This window comes from Mesoplodon mirus (assembly GCF_964341445.2).
Source record: "Mesoplodon mirus genome assembly, chromosome: 13".
In the NCBI taxonomy this organism is placed as follows: Eukaryota; Metazoa; Chordata; class Mammalia; order Artiodactyla; family Ziphiidae; genus Mesoplodon; species Mesoplodon mirus.
Window position 1 is genome coordinate 12,178,191 of NC_138989.1, and position 21,450 is coordinate 12,199,640.

The following is a 21,450-nucleotide window of genomic DNA, read 5'->3' on the forward strand; positions in this document are numbered from 1 at the left end:
TCCCTGCTCCCATTTATGACTGGGGGTAGAGGATACACGTGGTCCCAAACCATAGTTGAGAGAGAAGGAAGGATGGTGGGACATGCAGGTGCGTGTATTAAATATGGTAGGGAGGGGCTTCCCTGGTGGCGCAGTGGCTGAGAGTCCGCCTGCCGATGCAGGGGACACGGGTTCGTGCCCCGGTCTGGGAAGATCCCACATGCCGCAGAGCGACTGGGCCCGTGAGCCATGCCCACTGAGCCTGCGTGTCCGGAGCCTGTGCTCCACAACGGGAGAGGACACAACAGTGAGAGGCCCGCGTACCGCAGAAAAAATAATAATAATAAATAAAAATAAAATATGGTAGGGAGCTATGATGTGTGAAAATAACAAGTGGGTGGACCACTGGGTAGCTAGATGGAAACCATCCTAACCCAACTTTTCCTGTCCCCAGAAACAAGCTGCAGCACTGCTCTGTGCAGTTGTGCAGGTTGGGCACTGCACAAAAAGGTTTGTCCAAGGGGGGCAAGTGGGGGATGAAAGCCACTCCATGCTTGGCTTCCCAAGCAGTGCACCTTGGGAGGAGGGTTGCCTTTTCCTAATTTGCACAAAGGCTAGTAGCAGCCCAGTAAGCAAAGTCCTAACTATGTGGCCAACTGCTCCAAATAGAATAAACTGAGTCCCAGGCCTCCGCAAAGCTCCAGGGGTGATCCCATTCTTCTCCCTGCTTCCCTAAATGAGCAGCAATCAAACATTTTTGCAGAGGAAGCCCTTGCTCTAATTCTGATAATAAACCCTACTAGGTTAAAAACAACAACAACAACTTTCTGGAAGCAATGCCAGAGCTCCAGGGAGAGCTGCAGAGCCCTGACCACTCTGCCTCTTTGGTATGAGTCTTGGGAGACACTTTCATAGATTCTGCAAAACTCTGCAGAGTAAGATTGAAAACCACCCCTACTTAAAATGAATCCACTCTACAGATGGGCAGCTTTCTTCAAAACCTTTGGGACCAAGGATGCCAGAACTTAACTCTGCTGCATGTGTGTTCCTCAACCACTGCCTTTCCTCAGCAGGGAGGTGCCTTTTCCCCTTGTTTAATGCTCAGCGACACTGCCCTCTGGGATATTCTTAATGCCCACCCCTCAGTCCTGCCTCAGGAGCTCCAGTGGCTCCAGAAACTCCCAGATGCCACAAGTTCATCATCACTCGTGCTGTTTCTTGAGTTATCTTTTTTGTTTGTCTGTTTCTGGGAAAGGCTGAGCTAAGATGCTCACAGTCAGAAAAACTCCTATGTTCAGAGAAGTCTCCACTTTGGCAACCGTGGTATTCCCTGAGTGCTGAGCGGACACTTTGTCTTTTCTCCCATCTCTGCCGGTCTCTACAGGCTGTGACGTTTACACTAAACCCAGCCATGCCCAGATCTGAACTTGCAGGAACAAGGAGGAGGGAGGAAAGGGGGAAATGGAGAAGTTTCCATTGGACCCCCTCAGCTCTTCTATCCTCAGAATCCACAAAGCAGCAGCATGTTTCTGGATGGGAACAAAAGTGTTCTTTGCCAACTGGGCTTAGAGGCCCCGTGCCCTAGAGGGCAGAGGGTCTTGCTGAAACAGAGTCTTGGAGACCAAAGGGGTCTCTGGGGGCCCTGGGTTACACCTCGTTTCTTTTTTCTTTCTTTCTTTTTCTGGCCATGCCGCAGGGCTTGCAGGATCTCTTAGTCCCCCAACCAGGGATTGAACCCAGGGCTATGGCAGTTAAAGCACTGAGTCCTAACCACTGGACCACCAGGGAATTCCCTACACCTCGTTTCTTTTTTTTTTTTTTTTTTGCGGTACGCGGGCCTCTCACTGTTGTGGCCTCTCCCGTTGCGGAGCACAGGCTCCGGATGCGCAGGCTCGGTGGCCATGGCTCACGGGCCTAGCTGCTCCGCGGCATGTGGGATCTTCCCGGACCGGGACATGAACCCGCGTCCCCTGCATCGGCAGGCGGACTCCCAACCACTGCGCCACCAGGGAAGCCCTCCACCTCGTTTCTTAAGGAACCGTCTTCTCTAGGAATATTCCAGTCCAGGGTATCAGCGTGTCTGCCCTTCTCCGTGCCCTTGGCTGGCATCTGAGGTCTGTCTCCTGGTTGTTTCTGTCCCCTAGGATGACAGCCGGTACCATGAGGACATTTTTGGGGTCACCCTGCGCACATATGAAGTGACCAACCGCCTTAGATCCGAATCCATTGCCTTCATTGAGGAGAGCAAAAAGGGCGCTGATGAGTAAGCTGGCTCCATCCCATGGGCGGGGTGGGCAGAGCCCTGACAGGCAGGGATGTCTGATTTCATTGACCATGGCTTTCCCACAGTGGGGTCCCCAGACCAGCATCATAAGCACTCCCTGGGAACGTGTTAGAAATGCAGATTCCCAGGCTGCTCCAGCCCTGATGAATCTGAAGCTCTGGGGTCAGGGCACGGAACGGTTTGTGTTTTTATGACCCCTGGAGGGGATTCTGAGTTCCCCTCAAGTGTGGGGACCCCAGCTTTGGATGTTCACTTCCGCCGGGGCGCCCCCAGTTCAGTGATGGCTCTCACCACTGCAAAATCTGTATTCCTATTCACTGCTCCTAGCATTTACACCACCTCCCTCACCCACAGAGCGCCGCTAGCATTCTCACTGACACAAATTCCGATTGATACGAATTTGACAATTCCACTTGTCCTCTAGAAATTGCTGGAAATGGTCTGAGGTACCACAAAACTGGGACTGAGTCTCACTATTTTAACCTTACATTAATGCCATGACATGTCACCCTTGATTGTAATCTCACTCCCCCCATTCTCTGCCACAGGGCACCTCGAAACCACCACCGTGTGCCCTTTAAATTAAGTGGGAATTCAGCTCCTTCGTTTTCAGTAGCCTAGGGCACACACACTCCACTTCTTAAGCATCCCCATTTTTTTTCCCCTTATGACAACACAGCAGTCTCGAAAACATACTTGGGTGTCCAGCAGGCTGACATTATTGCCTTGAAGATCACATCTTGTCCTGGTTTGTTGTGTGGGTGAGCAAGCATTCATTCATCTGTTCATTCATTCATTCATTCATTCACTCAAGATGAGCCCCATCAAGGTGCCAGGTCCTGTCCAAGGCACTGGGGCTGACGAGGAAGTGAAAGAGACAAAGCCCAGAGCTCAGGGTCTGTGTAAGGAAAACAGAGCAGCCTTTGCTCCTCTGGCACTAACTCCCTCCCCACTTCTCCTCCTACAGGGTTTTCAGCTCCTAACTGGACCCTCTTGCCCAGGTGGATGGCAGAGTGACCACGCCACTGCCCTCGGCCAGGATGGCTGCAGGTTTTGTAAGCACGGACACTGCTGAACCTTTCCTTCGGGCCCGCACATGGCCCCCGCTCTGCCTCTTGTCCTGTCGCCGTGTCCTGGTCCTCCTCTCCTGGGTTCTCACCTCTCAGTGGTTTCCTGGCCCTCTTGGGTTTTCTCCTTGAGTTTTCCTGCTGCAGTGCGATGCCTTCATAATCCGCAGTGGCTCTTACAAAACTGTTTCCCTCTCTCTCTCTTTCTGACAAGGGCAAATCACCGGTGCATGAAACCACTGGAACATGGCTGTGGCTCGTGTTAGGGTGTTTTCTGGGGTTTGCCCTGGAAAGGCTGCAGGGACCAGATGGAAGAGTTTTTTGAGCTAGTCCCTCAGCTGTTCAAATCCCCCTGTCCTCTTCTATGATGATGTTCTGGTTGTGTGTGTGTGAGCGTGTGTTGGGCCTGGGTCTCCCTCCGTCCTCTTGCTCGTGCAGGCATGTCGCCTGCAGACCCTCAGTGCCAAGAAATATGCCCCGGCCCATACTGGGGCCTCACACATCCATAATTAAGGGTCTGTGCTAACATGCCTGAAACACTTGGAAGCATCCTAATTGTCCTGGTTATATAGGGTCAGGGCATGGAGGTGGGGTGTGATGATCAAGGGGGAAATCTCCAATGAAAGGGGAAATCACTGAATTAGATGCATCTAGATGCTGGCCCCAGTTAGCGGAGCCCTTACTGGGAAATTAACCCATCTAATGGATTGGGCAAACCTGCTCCCCAACCCCACGCACCCCAGGATCAAATCAGGATCGCCTGATTTGGCATTTCCACCCACAAGACCAGAAGTAATGTTGTCCAAGGGAATGAGCTGGAAATAAGAATCTTCCCATCTTTGCCACCGGCTAACTTTGGACAACCTCACTTGTCCTTAGTTTCCACTAACTGTAATGTTATGAAGCCAAAAAGTATGAATGGATCAAACTTTAAAGTTGTGGAGATTGAAAACGGTATCAAGGAAGAATATCACTGTTATTTTTTTATTCCCCCCAATGGGGCTTGCTGTTTCACCCCTGGGGATAAAATAATGGAAGCCAGTGAAAGCAGATCAGGTTGGAGAGGGACTCCGTCATGAGGTATCTCACGGCTTCCTCTACAGGACCCCAGCAAGAGTGGGGAGTACCTGCCCTCATGCTTTTGGTCTTCTAAAAGGGATCCCCCCGATTTTTAACCTGATAAGATAATTTTGACAAATAAATTATCCTCCACTCAGATCAAAAACAGGCAGGAAAGTCTTTGGTAGGAATCAGGGCAAGTACAGTTTCTCCCAGGCAGACCTGAGAGAGTTCATCTTCTCAGAGGAAACGGGGTGGAAGGGTCCCTTTCTGCACTTAAGTGCTAAAAATCAACAGTGAGCAGCACCCAGAGAGAGCCAAGAAGTTCCACTGACCCCCCAGGAACTGCCTTCCCAGTGTTGAAAGGCAAGCAATCAGCCAGTTCTGATCTTCCATCTTGTTTCTTTTTGTCTTGTCTGATGGAAAGACAGCTTTTTCTTTCTGTACAGCACACGGGCATTTCTTTCTTGATGCTCAGTTTGGAGGCCTGCCAAAGGGAGAGAGCCCTGGCTCTCTCTGGAAGGGCCTTAGATAGGGGGTGCCAAAGAGGTGTCCCCAGGAGGGGACAACCTTAGAGACTCTTAAAGACAAAGGGCAAACTCTAGGTCGCCTTTTTCCACCCTTCCCAGCAGCCCCCGCTGGTATCACATCCCTGGCACTCGGAGTTTGCCTTCATGCCAGTTATGATTTCCCTGCCTGCCTTTCATCCTGTTTCCTCCTGCTCAGGCTTCCATGGCACAGAGACCAAGCCCTTGGCATGCTTGGCCGACCCTCTCTGACGAGGAGGGAAACCCATTCTAAACCCTTTCTTTCCTGCAAACATGATTCTGGCCAGTAGCTGTCCTCCCAGAGGCTTCCTTTCCAACCCTTTGAGCCTTTTGGAGATACCTCCTAAGATGTCACTAGCTCCCCAGGGACTGAACCACTGTGTCCAACCTCCATCGTAGAGGAATTAATCAGTGCTCCCCTTTCCAAATCAAGCTTTATGCATGAATGCTTTTGCATCGCCAAATAAATACTTATGAGCACTTATTCCATGCCAGGCACCTTCCTCCTATAGCCCTGCCCTTCTAGTAGCAGGCAGACAGAGAAAAATATCATCTTGCTTTATCAGGGAGTCTAAAGAAATGATTATATCACCAGGATTCATCTTTCTTCCCGAGAATGATTATTTTGTGCTTTTTTAAGTAAACACCTTTCAACCCTCAACAGAAGCTGCTTCATAACTCCTGGCTGGAGGACAGGAGATTGGTCTGATGTGTTTCTCTCATTTGCCAGAATCTCTGATACCAAAAGCCTCGCTGTAATGAACCTACCAAGAGTCAGAGGGAGTGGAGCCCTGATTTCAGGTTCAGCTCTGATCCAGGGTGGCTAAATGCTGCTCTCTTCTGGTGGTTTGTAGTTCAGTCCCAGTAGCCTGCCAATTTTGGTGTAAGAGTAGGTGAACAAAAATAGGGTTGCCTGGGCATTTGGGGGTCGCCTTAGTTGCAGGCCTCTTATTTCTCTTGCACTCTCTTGAATTGGTCAGCAGTAGCTCCAACTCCACTTAACAAAAGTGAGTTTGGCCAGGAGGGATGAGACCTTCCCTGCCACAGGAAAGCTGGAACACTCATGTTCTCCTATTGTCACTGTGAATTCTGTTCCTGTACCTTGTGTTGCAAAAGAAGCAGAAGTCGTTAAACTCCCTGAGAGGATACAGGGTTTCCCTTGGTTTCTATGGACTGAGACAGCCAGGTATCTTTGCTTTGGGGGAATGTTTCAGACCCACCAAAATGGAGTTTTAGAAGCAGACCTGAGTCCAAATGCTAACTCTGCCCCTGTTTCTGTAGACAGCTGTGAGCTGGTGAGCTAACCTTTCTGAGCCTACACATCTACCTATATCACAAGGTGGATTAAATGAGATAATGCCCATAAAATGTCCAGTTACAGTACCTGGCCCATTATAAACTATCAATTTTGTTTCACTTAATCTATACCATTTCTTGCCTCTCCAGTATGCAGAAGGCACCGTGGAGTGTACAGAGCAGAACACATTTCCTCTCTTATAGCAGGTTAGGATCTGGGTTGCAGAGACACAGTTCTTAGAATCTACATGCAGGTCCAGGGTTTGAGCAATCGGTGGAATTCCACCAGCAGGTTTGGGGAAAGGAGATTGCCAGGATGTAGGAAGAGAGAGGGGAAAGACACAGACAGGGAGCATGCAGGGTAAATTGGGGCTGGCTTCAGACATGGCCCAACTTTGGAAGGCTGCGGAAGGGAGGGGTACACTGCGGAGGTAGGCAGGGAACAGACAGAATTTTGTCTAGGGATTTTGGCTTTATTTGGTAGGCAGCACAGCGTCCTCAGGAGTGCTTTTAAAAGGGGAAAATAAGGTGATTTGGGTTATGCTTGGAAAAGAATGTTCTGGCTACAGCACAGAGCCTGGATGGCTGACCTGTTGAACTGTTGGTTGGTTATTGCAGAAACCCAAGGCTTGAATGAGGGAAAGGGCAGATGTAGTGATAAAGACATTCCGGGGGTTGAATTACCAGGACCTGGACTCCGACCTGTTGTGAAGGATGAGAACAAAGGGAGAGTCAAGAGTGTTGCCTCCAGGCTGAGAAATGGGTCTCAGGAGAAAAAACAGGCTCCAAGTAAAGCTGAGTTTTCAGAACTGACATGATAGCCAGCTTCTCCCCGAGTCAACAGGGTGGATCCTTCCAAGGTCCAGCCACGCCTAGGTGGGCAGAAAGAGAACTGACCCCAGGCCAATAGACATCGGCCTTAGAACATGGGATTTTCTTGCCAAACACATTCTCAGCAGCCCCCTGCTTTGGGCTTCCAAAAGGAGGTCAGGTTTTGCCCTAAGTCAGGTTTGCCACAGGTGAGATTCTCTGACCCAGATCATGGTGCAAACGGTTCCTGCCAGAGTGGGCAAGCTGATGTCTGGACCCCCTTACCACTACAGCACTGGCCCTTTTAATTCATGCCATTAGGAAAAGCATGGACTTAAGATTTTAAGCCGGCCATGTTTCCTTGTATATTTCCATCGCTCCTGCCCCCCGATCTCCAGCATGGCACTGTGCCCGCCTTACCCTCGAAGTCTTCTGTCTGAATCGGCACGTTAATCTGAGACTCCCTGCCGGTGACAAGGAAAAAGAAATATTAATCTGGGCTTCCCTTGGGACCTGCCCACACTCCCTGTCTTCTGCCAGCCCTCTCCTGCGTCCAAATGTGCCATTCGGCTCAAGAATTACAGGCCAAGAGTTGGGGTGGAGGATAAAGGATCTGAGAGGCTGAGGGAGTGACCGTGTCCCCCAGGGGCTCAACACAAATGGTCCCCGCACACCTGAATTTGGCCTTTGGGGACTAACGCCAGCCTGGCCTCTCCTCTTTCTTCCACACCCACCCCAACTTTGGTCCACCTGCCGGTCCCCACCTGGTGGCACAGACACAGTGATGTGTCTCAGATGCAAAGACCCCTGTAAACTTTCACGCCAGGAAAGCAGGGTCTGTTTGGGGGTGTGGGCGGGGTCTGTTCTCTATTAATACTTGTCAGAGCCGCATGCAAGGGAGGTGATCAGGAGTAAATACGCCTCGGTACGTTTCTGAGTTTATGGTGTCCTAGAATGTCTGAACGGTCTGAGCAAGCGGGGCATGCGTGTCTGGTCCAGAGCAGAGCCCGTTCTTAAAGCAGGTGGCTCTGACAGGCAGGAACAGATCTGCCTGAAGATGCAGCTTTCCATAGTTTTCTAGAAAGTGACACCAGGACATCAAAGTGCCCAGACTCGGCTCCTAGGAGACTCTGGTCCAGGGTCCGTCAACCCCAGCACTGTTGGCATTTGGGGCTGGGGAATTCTTTGTGGTGAGGGCTGTCCTGGGCATTGTAGGGTGTTGAGTGGCACCCCTGGCCTCCAGCTACTAGATGTCAGTAGCAGTCCCACCCCACCCTCCCAAGTCGTGACAACCAACTATGTCTTCGGACGTTGCCAGATGTCCCCTGGGGGCAACAGAATCTCTACCAGTTGCCCAGGCCTTCTCACCATCCACCTTCTGGAACAGGCAGAGCATTTCTCAGCCCGATGGTTTTCACTCCATTGTCTGCCACCAAGAACTTGAAGGATTTCAAGAGGGAATGAAAAAGTGTGGTTCCGCCAACTCCTGCCCAAGACAGAAGGATGATAGCGCCGATTCCATAAGCTGCTGTGCCCTTGGCATCCAGTTCCGATGAAGACCCACGGAGGCCCAGCGCCCTCCCGTGCCCCCCACCCCGTCTCCACCCTGTTTTTCCGTGTTGTCGTGTCATCGTTGTGATCGTAAGACCCACTCTGGGCTCAGCAGTGGTTAGCTGGGGGGCGCAGGGTGGGGGGAGGGGGTCGCCCTGCGTTGCTGTGCCCGTGGTGGTGGGTTTCTGTTCCTTCCGGGACTGGGGAGCCGGGGAGGTGGGCCAAGCCGGTGTCACCTGTCACTGAACGCGCTGCCAGAAGCTCGGACCTCCCCCTACCTCTGAGCTCTCAATGCTGCTAATCTCCGCCAAGTGTCCCGTGCGCTCCAGCACCTTTTCGAAGGACTGACGCCCGCCCCATGCTCTCTGCGAGGTTGTCCAGGCTGTGCTCGCCGCATGCTCTTCTTCTGTATAATTCTTATCTTCTCATTTGATGGAATTCAACAAAAGTCTATTTATGCCTGTTTGCATCATGGTCAAAATATTAAAAAGTGGACTTGACTGACCGTGGTCTTTTGTTTGATTTGCTTGGAATTTCTCATGTCTTTGCCCACTGTAGCGGGCCGGGTACCAGGAAGCCCAGTCTGAGACAGAAGGCAGCAGGAGGCTGAATGGGGGGCGGGGGGCGCTCTTGGGAAGGCGGGAGGAGAAGCCTGAGCTGCAATGTTGTCTCAACAGAAACTTCAGCCAACACTGCAGGGAATTCTGAAAGTGGCCTTCCAGAGCTGTCCTGATTTGGGACAAGAAGCCCTCGCTCTCTGCAGCAGAAGCCAAGCCCCAAGGGCATGAGGGCATTCCCAGCATCCAGAGGAAGAGCTGTTGACTCCTGACATGGATCTGGAGGGCACTTCTTAGCATCCTGTCCACCCTCCTCCCTGACACCTCTGCCCCCATCACAGCTGCATCCCTAGAAAGGACCCCCAAAGAGACGGAACCACCTTCTCCCTCAGCGCTTCTTCCTTGTACGACAACCCTGAGACCCTGAACCTAGTTCCTGACTGGCTATAGACCCAGTTCCAAAAGGCAGAGACCTCAAAAGCCCTAAAAGGACAGATGAAGAGGAGCCGACCCCAAATACCCTGACAGAGTGGCTACTGTAAAAGGATCAAGTGGGGCAGTGGGCTTTATCATGCCCTTCTGGGCATGGCCATTTAGACGCTGGGGCATTTTGACCTTCACATCTATTTCCTGGTCATAAAGCACAAAACATTCGATATTCAACCTTTTAAATTACAGAGTTATTTGTCCAACAGCAAACACTCGCTTCACATGGTTCCTGGACACTTCTGCCCCACCCCTGAGCCTCAGGCCCAAGTTCAAACATGAGATGCAGATCAGAGAGGAAGCAGGAGTCAGGGGATGCTTCAGTACCCGGATCCACGCTCTCCTACAAAAATGAATTAAAATAATGGCTAACAGTCATCAAATGCCAGTCTTTACAAAAATACTTTGACACGTTAACATTGCTCTCCTCAATTTAAAACCTGGGAAACTAAGACGAAAGCAGGTCAGCCAGTCAACATAGCCGGGAAATGTTAGATGTGGAGTTGGAGTCCAGACCGTCTGGCTCTAGAATCTGAATTTTTAAACACCACCTTGTTGTGGACCAAAAAAAAAAAAAGTCGTCTGCCATTTCAGAAAACAAAGAACGTTCCCTGCCATTCCGGTAAACAACTAATGTTGCCTGCCATCAAGCCATCCGCCTCTGCAGCCCACCCCTCCCCCACGGCATACCTGGAAGGGGAGTCCGGATGGAGAAAAACAAGATGCTGGCCCTAGATAGTTAAGATGTAAATCCAAGGAATAATTTCAATAAGCCCAGACTGTTACATCTTCCCATACATAGAAAAGCACTAAAACCATTAACTTGAGATAGCTGGGGGTTTGTGTGTGTGTGTGACTAGCAGTAATCTTTTGATATTTGACTACATGTTTGTTTGGGTTTTTTCCAGCAAAAACGCCTACATATCCTGGCTCCTCCCTTACTTCCTTGGAACAGTTCCTCAGAGCTATCCGAGAGGATGCCTTCCCGGGCTAGAGTTCTCAGTAAGGTCCCACATAAAACATAATTCTCAACTTTTAGGTTGTGCGTTTTTCTCCAGTCGACACAGTGCTGCTGCTAAGACACTGTCACAATTCGAATCCTGCCTCCTCTACGTCCTAGCTGTGCAACTTCGGATAAGTTGCCTAACCTCTCTGTACCTTCACTTCTTCACTGTAAAATAGGCTGTGATCATTTTGACTTCATTGCATTGCGATAGGATTAAATGGGTTAATATAGGCAACACACATATAACATGACGGAACGGAATGGAATGGAATGGAATAGAATAGGATAGAATCGAAGAGTCCTATACACAAGTAAACTAAGGTTCTAGCTCTGGTTCCTTCCAACTTTCTCAGCCCTTTTCTCTTCCTGAAGCTCAAACAGCCCCATCTTGATGCCATTTGCCATTTGATACTTAGGCACTGCGTTTCCCAGACCACCTGCCATCACAGGGGCCACTGGTTTTAAAAGCCAGGTCCTGGCCTCTCCCCACACCTGCTCATTAGCGCTCGCTGGGGATAAGGTCTGACACCGCCCACGTTTTTAACTAGCTCCCCGACGTGATTCATACACACACTGGAGTTTTGAGAGGCCCAGCCTCAAAGGTGGCTGGGGACAATTTAACATTTATATGCATCCCAAATGGGGTGGCTTCTGTTGCCTGGCAACCAGGTGAAAAATCCAAGTTTACACCAAAACAGAACCTTCCCAACCACAAATCAAAAGGAGAAGGGGATGGAAAACAAGTAGGGGAGGAGGGAAAAAGGATTTTTGAATCACTGCAGATCATTACAGAATATGGGCTTTGCAGTCAGTTAAATCGTAAAAATGTACTTCTTATTTTTTTCATTGTACCCTTGGCAAAATCGCCAAGGAAGCAAAAACAGGGAAAGTATTTACAATCAATAGAGCTTAACCCACATCAGGAAAAGGAAATCACTTTAGCAATAGCCTCTTGAGGAAAATAAGATTAAGTTAATCAAATAGCAGAAGATTAAAACCAAAGTAATTAGTAAAGTGATTTTTTTTTAAGTCTCAAATCTTTTGTATTACTAGACCTGGGAACAGGGTGGGAGGACAGGGGTGGGTGGTCTCCTGGCTTCTCGGCATCTTGGTTTTCTCAGCTGGAACTCAGAGTCGAGGTTGGAAGTTGATATTGGGAGCCCCACTCTCTCCTCACTAATTTACTGTTTCCGAGAGTTTTGAGATCTTCGAGGGTGATGAACCCCACATCTCATAAGGATGTGTTGGGGAAAAGAAACTATTAAATGCAGGAAAGCCTCTGAGACATACTATCAACTCAAGGTGTAGTATCTGTGGCATTAATTAAACATTACGCAGTGAGTAATTGAATCACTTTCATTTTGAAGGCTTTAAAAAGAGTCTCTAATGGAAATGCAGTTATTAGCAGAAAAGCCGCCAGCAAAATCTGCAGGAAGAGAGACACCTGTTTTGTGTTCCTCCAAGCTGGTGCTAATAGCATTGCCTTCCTTGAAAAGCACACACTGCCCCCAGATTGCCTCTCCAGAAACAACTCTTTCAGCCCGTCTCACCTTCGCTCAAAGGCATTCGGGGCCACCAGGGACCAGAGGGGGAAGACCAACCCCTCCGGCCAACACTCAGTGCCCGCTCTGGCCACAAGCAGCCTTTGGGTTTCTGTTTCGGCCACTGCTCCACACAAAGCTTCACTGATTCGCCCCAAGGTGTCTAAACACAGCTTTTATTTTCCTTCTGGCTGGCCTTTGCTTCTGGCACACCCCCTGCCTAGAAAGCCCCCTTTGCCCTCTCACCTCTGCGGATCCCACCTCTATTGCTTAGAGCTGGACTCAAGCACTGCCTTTTCAGGGAAGCCCTCGTCTACCCACCAACTATACTTCCTGCCTGTACCAATCGCTTGGCATCATGGAGGTACTGCTTTGCAATTGTGTGTGTGTGTGTGTGTGTGTGCATTTTACCTGCTTCTTTGTAACTGTTAACCTATTGCTACAATAATGCTGAGTAACAAACAGTTACAAAATCTCCCTGGCATACTGCTTTATTGCTGCAGAGGTTGGAGTCATGCTGCTATGAGCCAAGGAATTCAAATAGCCTGTACAAGCTTGGAAAGGCCAAGAACTGATTTTCACCTAGGGCCTCCAGAAGGAACACAGCTCTCCTGATGTCTTGATCTTAGCCTCGTAAGACCCATTTGAGACTTCTGACATCCAGAGCCATAAGATCATACATTTATGTTGTTTTAAGCCCCTAAGTTGTGGTAATTTGTTATGGCAGCAATAGAAAAGTAAAATCTGTATTTAGTCTGTATTGATTTCTTATTGCTACTGCTCTAGGGAAGAATCCATTTCCTTATGTTTTCCAGCTTTTAGACGCTGCCCACATTTCTTGGCTTATGGCCCAGCATCACTCCAACCTCTGTATCCATCGTCACATCCCCTCTCTCTGACTTTGACTCTCCTGTTTCCCTCTTATAAGGACCCTTGTGATTACATTGAGCCCACAAGATTGTAGAGGATAATCTCTGCATCTCAAGATTTCTAACGTCATTACATCTGCAAAGTCCCTTTTGCCATGTAAGATACCTGTGATATTGTGGTTTATAATAAGAAAGATATATTTGGTCTTGGTCCTATTTCTGTCACAGAACTCTTAAATTCTTGGAATCTCCTGTGATAAGAGTGACAAAGGTGTCTTGTTACTGACAAACCCCTTTCAGCCACGCCTGAGTTTATGTTACTGCAGTGACTTTTAGAAAGCACCTGAGGAAGGGGCTGGTTGCCAAGGGAACCAACCAGGTGATTAGAGGGTTGGAACTTTCAGTCCTATGCCGCTGACCTCCTCGGAGGGGAGAGGGGCTGGAGGTTGAATCGATCGCCAATGCCCAGTGACTTCATCAATCATTCCTATGGAATGAGGCCTCCGTAAAAACCCAAAAGGACGGGGTTTGGAGAGCTTTCAGGTTGGTGAAGATGTGGATATTTAGGGAGAGTGATGGACTCAGGGAACACAGAAGCTCCACACCCTTTCCCCATACCTTGCCCTGTGCATCTCTTCCATCCGGCTGTTCCTGAGTTATACCTTTTATAGTAAACTGGTTAAGCTAGTAAGCAAAACGTTTCTCTGAGTTCTGTGAGCCACTCTAGCAAATTAATCAAACACAAGGAGGGGCGTCATGGGGAACTCCGAGCTGTAGCCAGACTGGCAGAAGCATAGGTGACAACACGGACTTGCAATGTGGCTTCTGATGTGGGCGGGGCCGGGGGGGGAGCAGTTTGGCAGGACTGAACCCTTAACCTGTGGGATCTGTCTCCTGGTCGAGAGTATCAGGTAGATGGTGTCAGCACTGAGTTGAATTGTAGGACACCCAGCTGGTGTAGGAGAAATCGCTTGGCAACGTCGGGGGAAAAAAACCCACACATCATAGTAACCTATTCACAGGTTCTAGCGATTAGAATGTGAACGACTGTGGGAGCCATTATTCAGCCTACCATAGCCTACTCTCTGGCCCTCAAAGATTCACTTCCACCCCACATGCAAAATACATCCAGCTCCATTGCGCTGCACTCATAGGATTAATTCACTCATTCCTTAGAAATATAAGGAGGACCTAGTATGTGTCAAGCTCTTTTGTAGACATTGAAGGACAACCAGTAGAGTTCACATTCTACTGGAAGGAGAGAGACATAAGTTCAGTGGTTTTCTTGAAGAGTATGTTAGATGGTGATAAGAAATTTTAGAGAAAAACAAAGCAGGGCAGAGTGACAGAGGGTTTTAAATGAGGTGGCCAGGCAGGGCTTCCTCAATTAGGTGACTGAGGAGACTTGGGCGGGTGAGGGGAAAAGCCACACACATCCAGGGGTGACTGGGCAGAGCTGTGTCTGTACGATAGCACAAAACGTTCTCATACACCCTAGCAGTACCTTCAGTAAATACTTGAGCAAAATGGAACAGAGCCCCTGCTTTTACGGAGGTTACCTTTTATAGGAAGAAATGTGTTTATCATCGAATTAATGGTGAACTTTGGGCCCCTCATCCAAGGCACCTTCTTTCCTCATTCTACATAAATGCCCTCCTGTTGACTTACAAGTTCATCCTGTGTGTTCCTTTTCTAAAACAGGGCCTCCAGGGAATTCCCTGGCAGTCCAATTGTTAGGACTCCCAGTTTTCACTGCCGAGGGCCCGGGTTTGATCCCCGGTTCCCCACAGGCTGCAGGGCATGGCCAAAAGAAATAAAATAAAACAGGGCCTCCAAACAGTAAAGATTCAGGCCCCTACTGACTGCAAAAAGAAGCACAACCTAAAAGTTTCAAGTCATGTTTTATTCGGGGACCTTACTGAGGACTCTGGCCTGGGAAGGCAGCCCCTCAGAAAGCTCTGGGGGACTGTTCCAAAGTGGAAAGGGAGGAACCAGGATATACAGGAGTTTTTGCTAAAAAAAAACCAAAAACAAAACATGTAGTCAAACGTCAAAAGATTACTGCTAATCACAAAAAAACAGACATCTCAAGTTAATGATTTTAGTGCTTTTCTATGTATGAAAATATGCAAGAGTCTGGACTTATTAAAATCATTCCTTTGATAGGCGTCTTAACTATGTAGGGCCAGTACCCTGTTTTTCTCCATCCTGAATTCCCCTCAGGGGGCACCATGGGGGGCAGCTGATGGCTTGATGGCTGCAGCATTCTTTGTTTACTGAAATGGGAGGCAACATTCTTTGTCCGCACCCCGCAAAGCCTGAATCGGCAGGTGTTGGTGGGTGAATCTGATAATCACACCAAGGTGTGTATTACGACAGTTTGGGAGTGTGTACTGAATGAATAAAAGGGGCTCTGCAAGGGCAGAGACAGAAGCAGACTTAGCCTGTGGTCAGCAGACGTGTGTTTCTGCAGGCAAGAGCTTGAGCTAGACCTAAAGGATGCGTAGGAGCTGCAGACACTCCAGGAAAGTGGCCCTGGATTAGCAGGTGGGAGGGAGAGTCTAGGGGCTGTATCAGCAGAGAAAGGATGTGTTTGTTTATTTCGAGAACAAGGAAAGCCATAGAAGATGTTGAGGGGGATTGAAATGCTCTCTCTAGCTGGACTGTGGCAATCTCACGGGAGAGGAACATCGAAGTCCTCCAGCCAAAGATAACCAGAAATACACCGATGGTCCACAAAGATAGGGTTATTCTTTTGCTGCAGCAGGGAGAGGGCACCCAGGAGGAACTCTGGGGAGTCAAGCATTTGGGCTTTTGCTAGGGGATTTTAAACAGGAACTCAGGTAGTGGGGACCAGCTCTGGGTTAAATACATTCAGCAGTTCAGCGAAAGGGTACGTTAAAAACTTAGAATTTTCCCTGTTGCCAAAATGGAAAGAGACACATTCCCTCCTTCCTTTCTTAGAGTATTTCCTTGACAAATTCTGTATGTGTAAATATTTCCTCTGTCTCTTTGATACAGATGTAAATCTTTTCTGTGGGTGCTATTTTTATTTTTTTACTATGGTAAACTATACATAACAGGAAATTTACGATTTAAATATTTTTAAGTATACAATTCAGTGGCATTAAGGGCATTCATCTTGTGTAACTGTCACCACTATCTCTTTCCAGAACTTTTTCATCATCCTAAACAGAAACTCTGTACCCATTCAGCAATAACCCCCCATTCCCTCCTCCCTCCCAGCCCCTGGTAAACCTCTAATCTATATTCTGTCTCTATGAATTTGCCTATTCTAGATGTTTCATAGAAGTGGGATCATACAACATTTGTCCTTTTGTGTGAGGCTTCTTGTACTTAGCATCATGTTCTCAAGGTTCATCCATGTTGTAGCACGTGTCAGTGCTTCACTCCTTTTTATGGCTGAATACTACTCCACTGTATGTCTACCGTACATTTTGCAAATCTTTTCAAAGGCTAAATAAGCCTCTTGCCAATGTCACAGCCCAGAAATGTTTCTCTTAAGGGCCTGGGAACCATCTCTTTGAAATGTAAATATCAAGGAAGGTAGTGTCCTTTTCTCCCTGCGATATGGGAGTCTGAGCACTCCGTTTCAGGCTGTAACCACCAGCTTATCACAAAGATGAGCGATTTTATTATTCCTTGAGACAAAGTCAGGTAGTACAATGTGTATCCCATTTGCCAGGTGACCTTAGGATGAACTTGGAAAGAATAAACTAGGGAAAGTGTGATCAGGTCCTCCTACTTTTTAAGTGAATGGTAATTTACAAGCCACCATTAATCTCAGAAGCATGTACACGATGAAATGTTTGGCTGTATATAAAAAGGGTAGGATTTCTGTCTGTAATCTCATTAGCAGGTTACCTGCGATGTGGATCACATCTAGTTTAATGCTTGTTCAACAACAAAACTGTTCTCCTTCTTTCCTAGGGTTTGGGGAGGATTTTCTGGATTGGCAGGAGAGTTTAATTTTAATTTGTCGTTGAAAAGAAATCCATAGTCGTTCATAAGAACCACCTGTGCAGCTGTGGGGGGGTCTGCCTTCCACTTAACAGGCTGCAAACCTTACAGAGGTCTGCGTGTCACCAAGGCTGATATTCACATTCTCAGGGCCAGGCCTGAACTGTTAAGAGCCACCCTGGAGACATGGACTGGGACAGTGGCTGAGGAGACAGAGAAGGAGACAGATTTGAGAAATGTTAGGAGTGATCTTTTAGAGAAGGGAATTGCTTTCCTGTTCCCACAAAAAAGTTTCTCTGAAGAAACTGAGGCGCAGAGAACTTAACGTCTGTTGGGCTTTTGAATACAGATAGTGTTTGCTAGCACACTTTAAGATCTCAACACTTTTTCCAGGCCCTGTGGGATCTTGAAAGCATGCAGTGCTTGAAAGCAGAGAATCTGGAGCTACCACCAGATTCCAATTCAGAGTTGCCCGGCTGAGCCCTTCCCCATTTCCCGAGCTACAAAATCAAGAGCACAAAAACAAGGTTGTTTTCAGCTCCTAGGCTTTGGGTTTATTTCTAATGCAGCAACAGGAACTGATGTATATGTATTGTTTCATTTAATAGGAAGATCTATTGTTATCCCCATTTTATAGACGTGGAAATGGAGGCTTGGGTATGTTATCCTCTATGGGGCATTTGGATACAGAGGGTGAGGGAAAGAGAGTTTCCTGCAAGGATGGCAGAGGTTCCAGTTTTGCAGGAACAGAGGGATGGTTGGCCCTTTCCAAGGAGGGATGGTTGGCCCTTTCCAAGGCAGGAAACTTTGGGAGGGGACAAGGTAAATTACAGGGGGTGGGGATGGGGGAGAGGGGGGGAGGACTTTGAGCTCCTGGGAGGCAAGGACACTGTCTTATTCACCTCTGTATCCCCAAGACACACAGCCCAGGGCCTGTCACGAAACTAAACTGAGTTGGAAAAATAAATAAATAGGTGCAGGCACGGAAGTAAGAGAGTGCCCACCCACAGGTGAATGGGAACTCCTGTTTGGAGGATTCAAATCCAAGTTCGACCACTTTTTGTCTCTGTGACTTTCAACTAGTGACTCCCACCTTTATGAGCCAGGTTTTCCTTATCTGTAGAACGTATATAAAATATGGTACCTATGGCAGAGGGCTCAAATGAGGTGTCCCTGAAGAACGGATTTAGAGTGCTTGGCAGGGCACCCGCTCATGAATATTAAGTTTGTTATTATTAGAGCATACTGTTTAGCATACAGTCAAGCAGAGTCAAGCGGATCTGGATTAGCATCTAGGACAAGGGACTCCCAACAAGTCCATCTATCTCCCTGAACCTCAGTTTCCCCATCTGTAACTTGGGGAGAAGAACAGTTCATAGGGTTATTGGGAAGGGCCGGTGATCTCATTGACAGGAAACGCTCCGCACACATAATAAACATGGATGCCACTATTATTGTCCATTTACAGCTTCCGGGCCCCACCGCGCTGTTATTTTCCAAAAGGCATTTCCTTCCCTTGGCCACAGCTCAGCCCTCCGAGAGCAGCTGGGGCCGAGGGGGTGTGGCCACGGGCGTGGGTGGGGCGACCCTGGTGCCCACCCCTCAAGGCGGGTGGGCGGGGCGAAGCGGGGCGCCCTGGCGCGCGCGCGGGCGCGCGCGCGCGGCGGCGGCGGCCCCAGGTACGCGGACAAAATGGCGGCGGCAGCGGTCGACAGCGCGATGGAAGTGGTGCCGGCGCTGACGGAGGAGGCCGCGCCTGAGGCAGCGGGCCTCAGCTGCCTCGTCAACCTGCCCGGCGAGGTGCTGGAGTACATCCTGTGCAGCGGCTCGCTGACGGCCGCCGACATCGGCCGCGTCTCCAGCACCTGCCGGCGGCTGCGCGAGCTGTGCCAGAGTAGCGGGAAGGTGTGGAAGGAGCAGTTCCGGGTGAGGTGAGCCCGCCGCCCATGCCGCCCGCGCCCCGGCTCTGCGCCCCCCGGGGCCCGGGCCTGGCCGCCCGGAGCCGCCACCTCCCTGCCCGCGCGCGGACCCCACCCCCGCATCCCACCCCCGGACCCCTTCCCGCGGACAGACAGACAAAGGCCTCCAGGCCGCCGGCCCCTCGGTCCACGCCAGGCGGACCCGCCGGTGTCCAGATTGCGCATTGGGAAGCGCCCAGCAGCCGGGCCCTCCATAAAGGATGACGAGCGTGGTATCACGGCTAATCCATCATGCGCGCTTCTTTTGTGCCCGACTCTGTGCTAAAATGTTTACACGGACCGGGTGATGCAGTGCTGCTTACAGCCCTTTGAGGAAGCGGGCGCATCATCCCCTGGCTGTTGGCTGAGAGCACAGATTTCGGTGTGGGACCCGGGATAAAATCTGGCCCTGGCGTACTCGCCGTGCGACCTTGGGGGTAGCGACTTGCCTTTTTTGAGCCTCATTCATCGACTTTAAACAGTGTTGATTAGACCTACCTTTTACTGTGGTGATTAGATGAGCTGATGTATAGGGGGCACTTACACAGGGCCCGGCTCTTAGGAGGCGCACAATGAACGTTAACTGTGATTGTCATCACTATGATTGTTGTTTGCCCCACTGTCCGCATTGTATAAATGGGGAGTGGAAACACAATATTCATACTGCTACGCCAAGGTCACGCCGTGAGCGAGTCCGTGCGTGCCGGGTGGAGATTTGAACTAGGTCCACCGCCAGGGCCCCTCTGACCCCTAAACCCAACCGCTTTCCCTGTTTTCCAAGGCTGCCTTTGATTCGTGTTTGTCTGCCTTTGAGGCTCTGTGAAGCTGAGGGGGTGTTTCTCTCCTTGTAGGTGGCCTTCCCTTATGAAACACTACAGCCCCACCGACTACGTCAATTGGTTGGAGGAGTATAAAGTTCGGCAAAAAGCTGGGTTAGAGGCCCGGAAGATTGTAGCCTCCTTCTCAAAGAGGTTCTTTTCAGAGCACGTAAGGATCTGTTGACGGAGCTCTAAGCATTTGCACGGTGGTGGTGTCTGCGTCTGGGTCTGTAGGCATTAGCTCATCCAGCTCTTTTTGCTATCTCCCTTTTCAGTGCTCTCACAATCCCTTCCTCACTTAGATGGCTGCAAGAGTCATTGTGGCCTTTTCCTCCTATCCAGCAACGTGAAGCCATTTGTCCCTGCCAGCTTTACTTTTCTAAAGCCAGAGAGAATGGGGGGAGAGGGGGAGGGAGAGGGAAGGAGGGACCCGCATTGCAATGTGGAGGGAATCCAGATCAGCATTGTTTTTCTTTAAGTGGGTTAAACATATATTTTGCAACCTCCACATGATTGGGGGTATTATCCATGATTAAACACTACAGATTTCACCCAGTTATTTTCCAGAAGCGTTGCCAAAATTAATAGGGTTCTTCTCTCTGGCTTCGCAGGTTCTAACCAGTAGTGAACTGCATTATTTGTTAAGGTAACAGAGGATTAAGACATGTCTAAAATCAAGACATACCTGTAAATCAAGAATTATTACTCCCTCAATTAAATCCTCGTGTGTTCATTATCCCTGGAAAGTTATTTTGTTTGTTTGTTTGTCTTGTAATATTGCTGAAGTGCATGGGTTGGTTGGTTGGTTTCCCTTCCACAAAATATCTCACAGAAGTTTCTCTATCGGGTCCTGATTCTTAACTTTCTATAAATTCTGGAAAATAGTCCACGCTAATATTTTAAGTTTATTTCTGATCGGAGGTCTAGAAATGGAGCCAGTCTGCTTTATTTTACTATCCTGGTTTACTGAAGATTAATTCCTATTTCTAATTTTAATTACTATTGCTTAATGGAGTTCATACGTTTTGAAATGTTTTCAAGGCTTTTCAAGTTTTGAAAGGGAAAATTTGAACTTTGGACAAATTCGAACTTATTCCCCTATAGAGAATAAAACTAGCTATTTCCTAGTGTAATTCATTTCTATAAATGTTTGTTCATGTTAGAATGGTCAGAATTTATGTCCTACTTTGGATAAGCCGTGCGCTGGCTAAGAGCCTTCAAAATCACAGGTATTCCATTCTGGTTTAAATGTGTTTGCACATACATATATGTGGGTGCTGGATGTGTTTGATGCACTTGGACATGGGCTGCTAGTTTGCTACCTCTACTTAGAGTCCATCTGGTTTTGTATGCATACTTAACAGCCTGTGCCTTAGTCTAATAATAATGCATTGTTGTATTTTTTCCCCAGCTCCCTCTTTCCCCATACCTCTGCTTGATTAGAAGCGTGTCAAGGACTTTGAACATAACAGGAGTATACTTAGGATTGATCTGTGGGTGGATGATTACTTTGGCTCAAGACCCTTGTATTCCTGTGTTCTCAGCATGCACACAGGTTGACAAGAAATTTCCTGGCTACTTTCAAAAAGAAAAGTAGGAGAAGTAATAGAATTTTAAACCAAGGGGATCTTAAAGCTTAT

General features: G+C 48.8%; 2 protein-coding genes across 5 annotated transcripts in view; both read left to right on the top strand.

Annotated features, from left to right (window-relative positions):
* The window catches only part of NOS1 (nitric oxide synthase 1), a gene marked incomplete at its 5' end in the record, with an annotated part of 94,506 nt that extends 85,645 nt beyond the window's left edge, over positions 1–8,861 (top strand). The window contains 4 exon segments of the mRNA XM_082640576.1: positions 2,124–2,242; positions 8,591–8,624; positions 8,626–8,652; positions 8,654–8,861. Coding sequence (XP_082496702.1) covers positions 2,124–2,242; positions 8,591–8,624; positions 8,626–8,652; positions 8,654–8,716 — 243 coding nt within the window. The 3' untranslated portion in view covers positions 8,717–8,861.
* Positions 8,862–18,713: 9,852 nt separating this feature from the next.
* Positions 18,714–21,450, top strand: part of FBXO21 (F-box protein 21) — a 42,685-nt gene continuing 39,948 nt past the window's right edge. For all 4 annotated transcript variants that reach the window (XM_082641237.1, XM_082641238.1, XM_082641235.1 and 1 more), the window contains exons 1-2: positions 18,714–18,965; positions 19,844–19,979. In XM_082641237.1, coding sequence (XP_082497363.1) covers positions 18,727–18,965; positions 19,844–19,979 — 375 coding nt within the window. In that variant the 5' untranslated portion in view covers positions 18,714–18,726. The remainder of the gene's footprint in view (positions 18,966–19,843; positions 19,980–21,450) is intronic.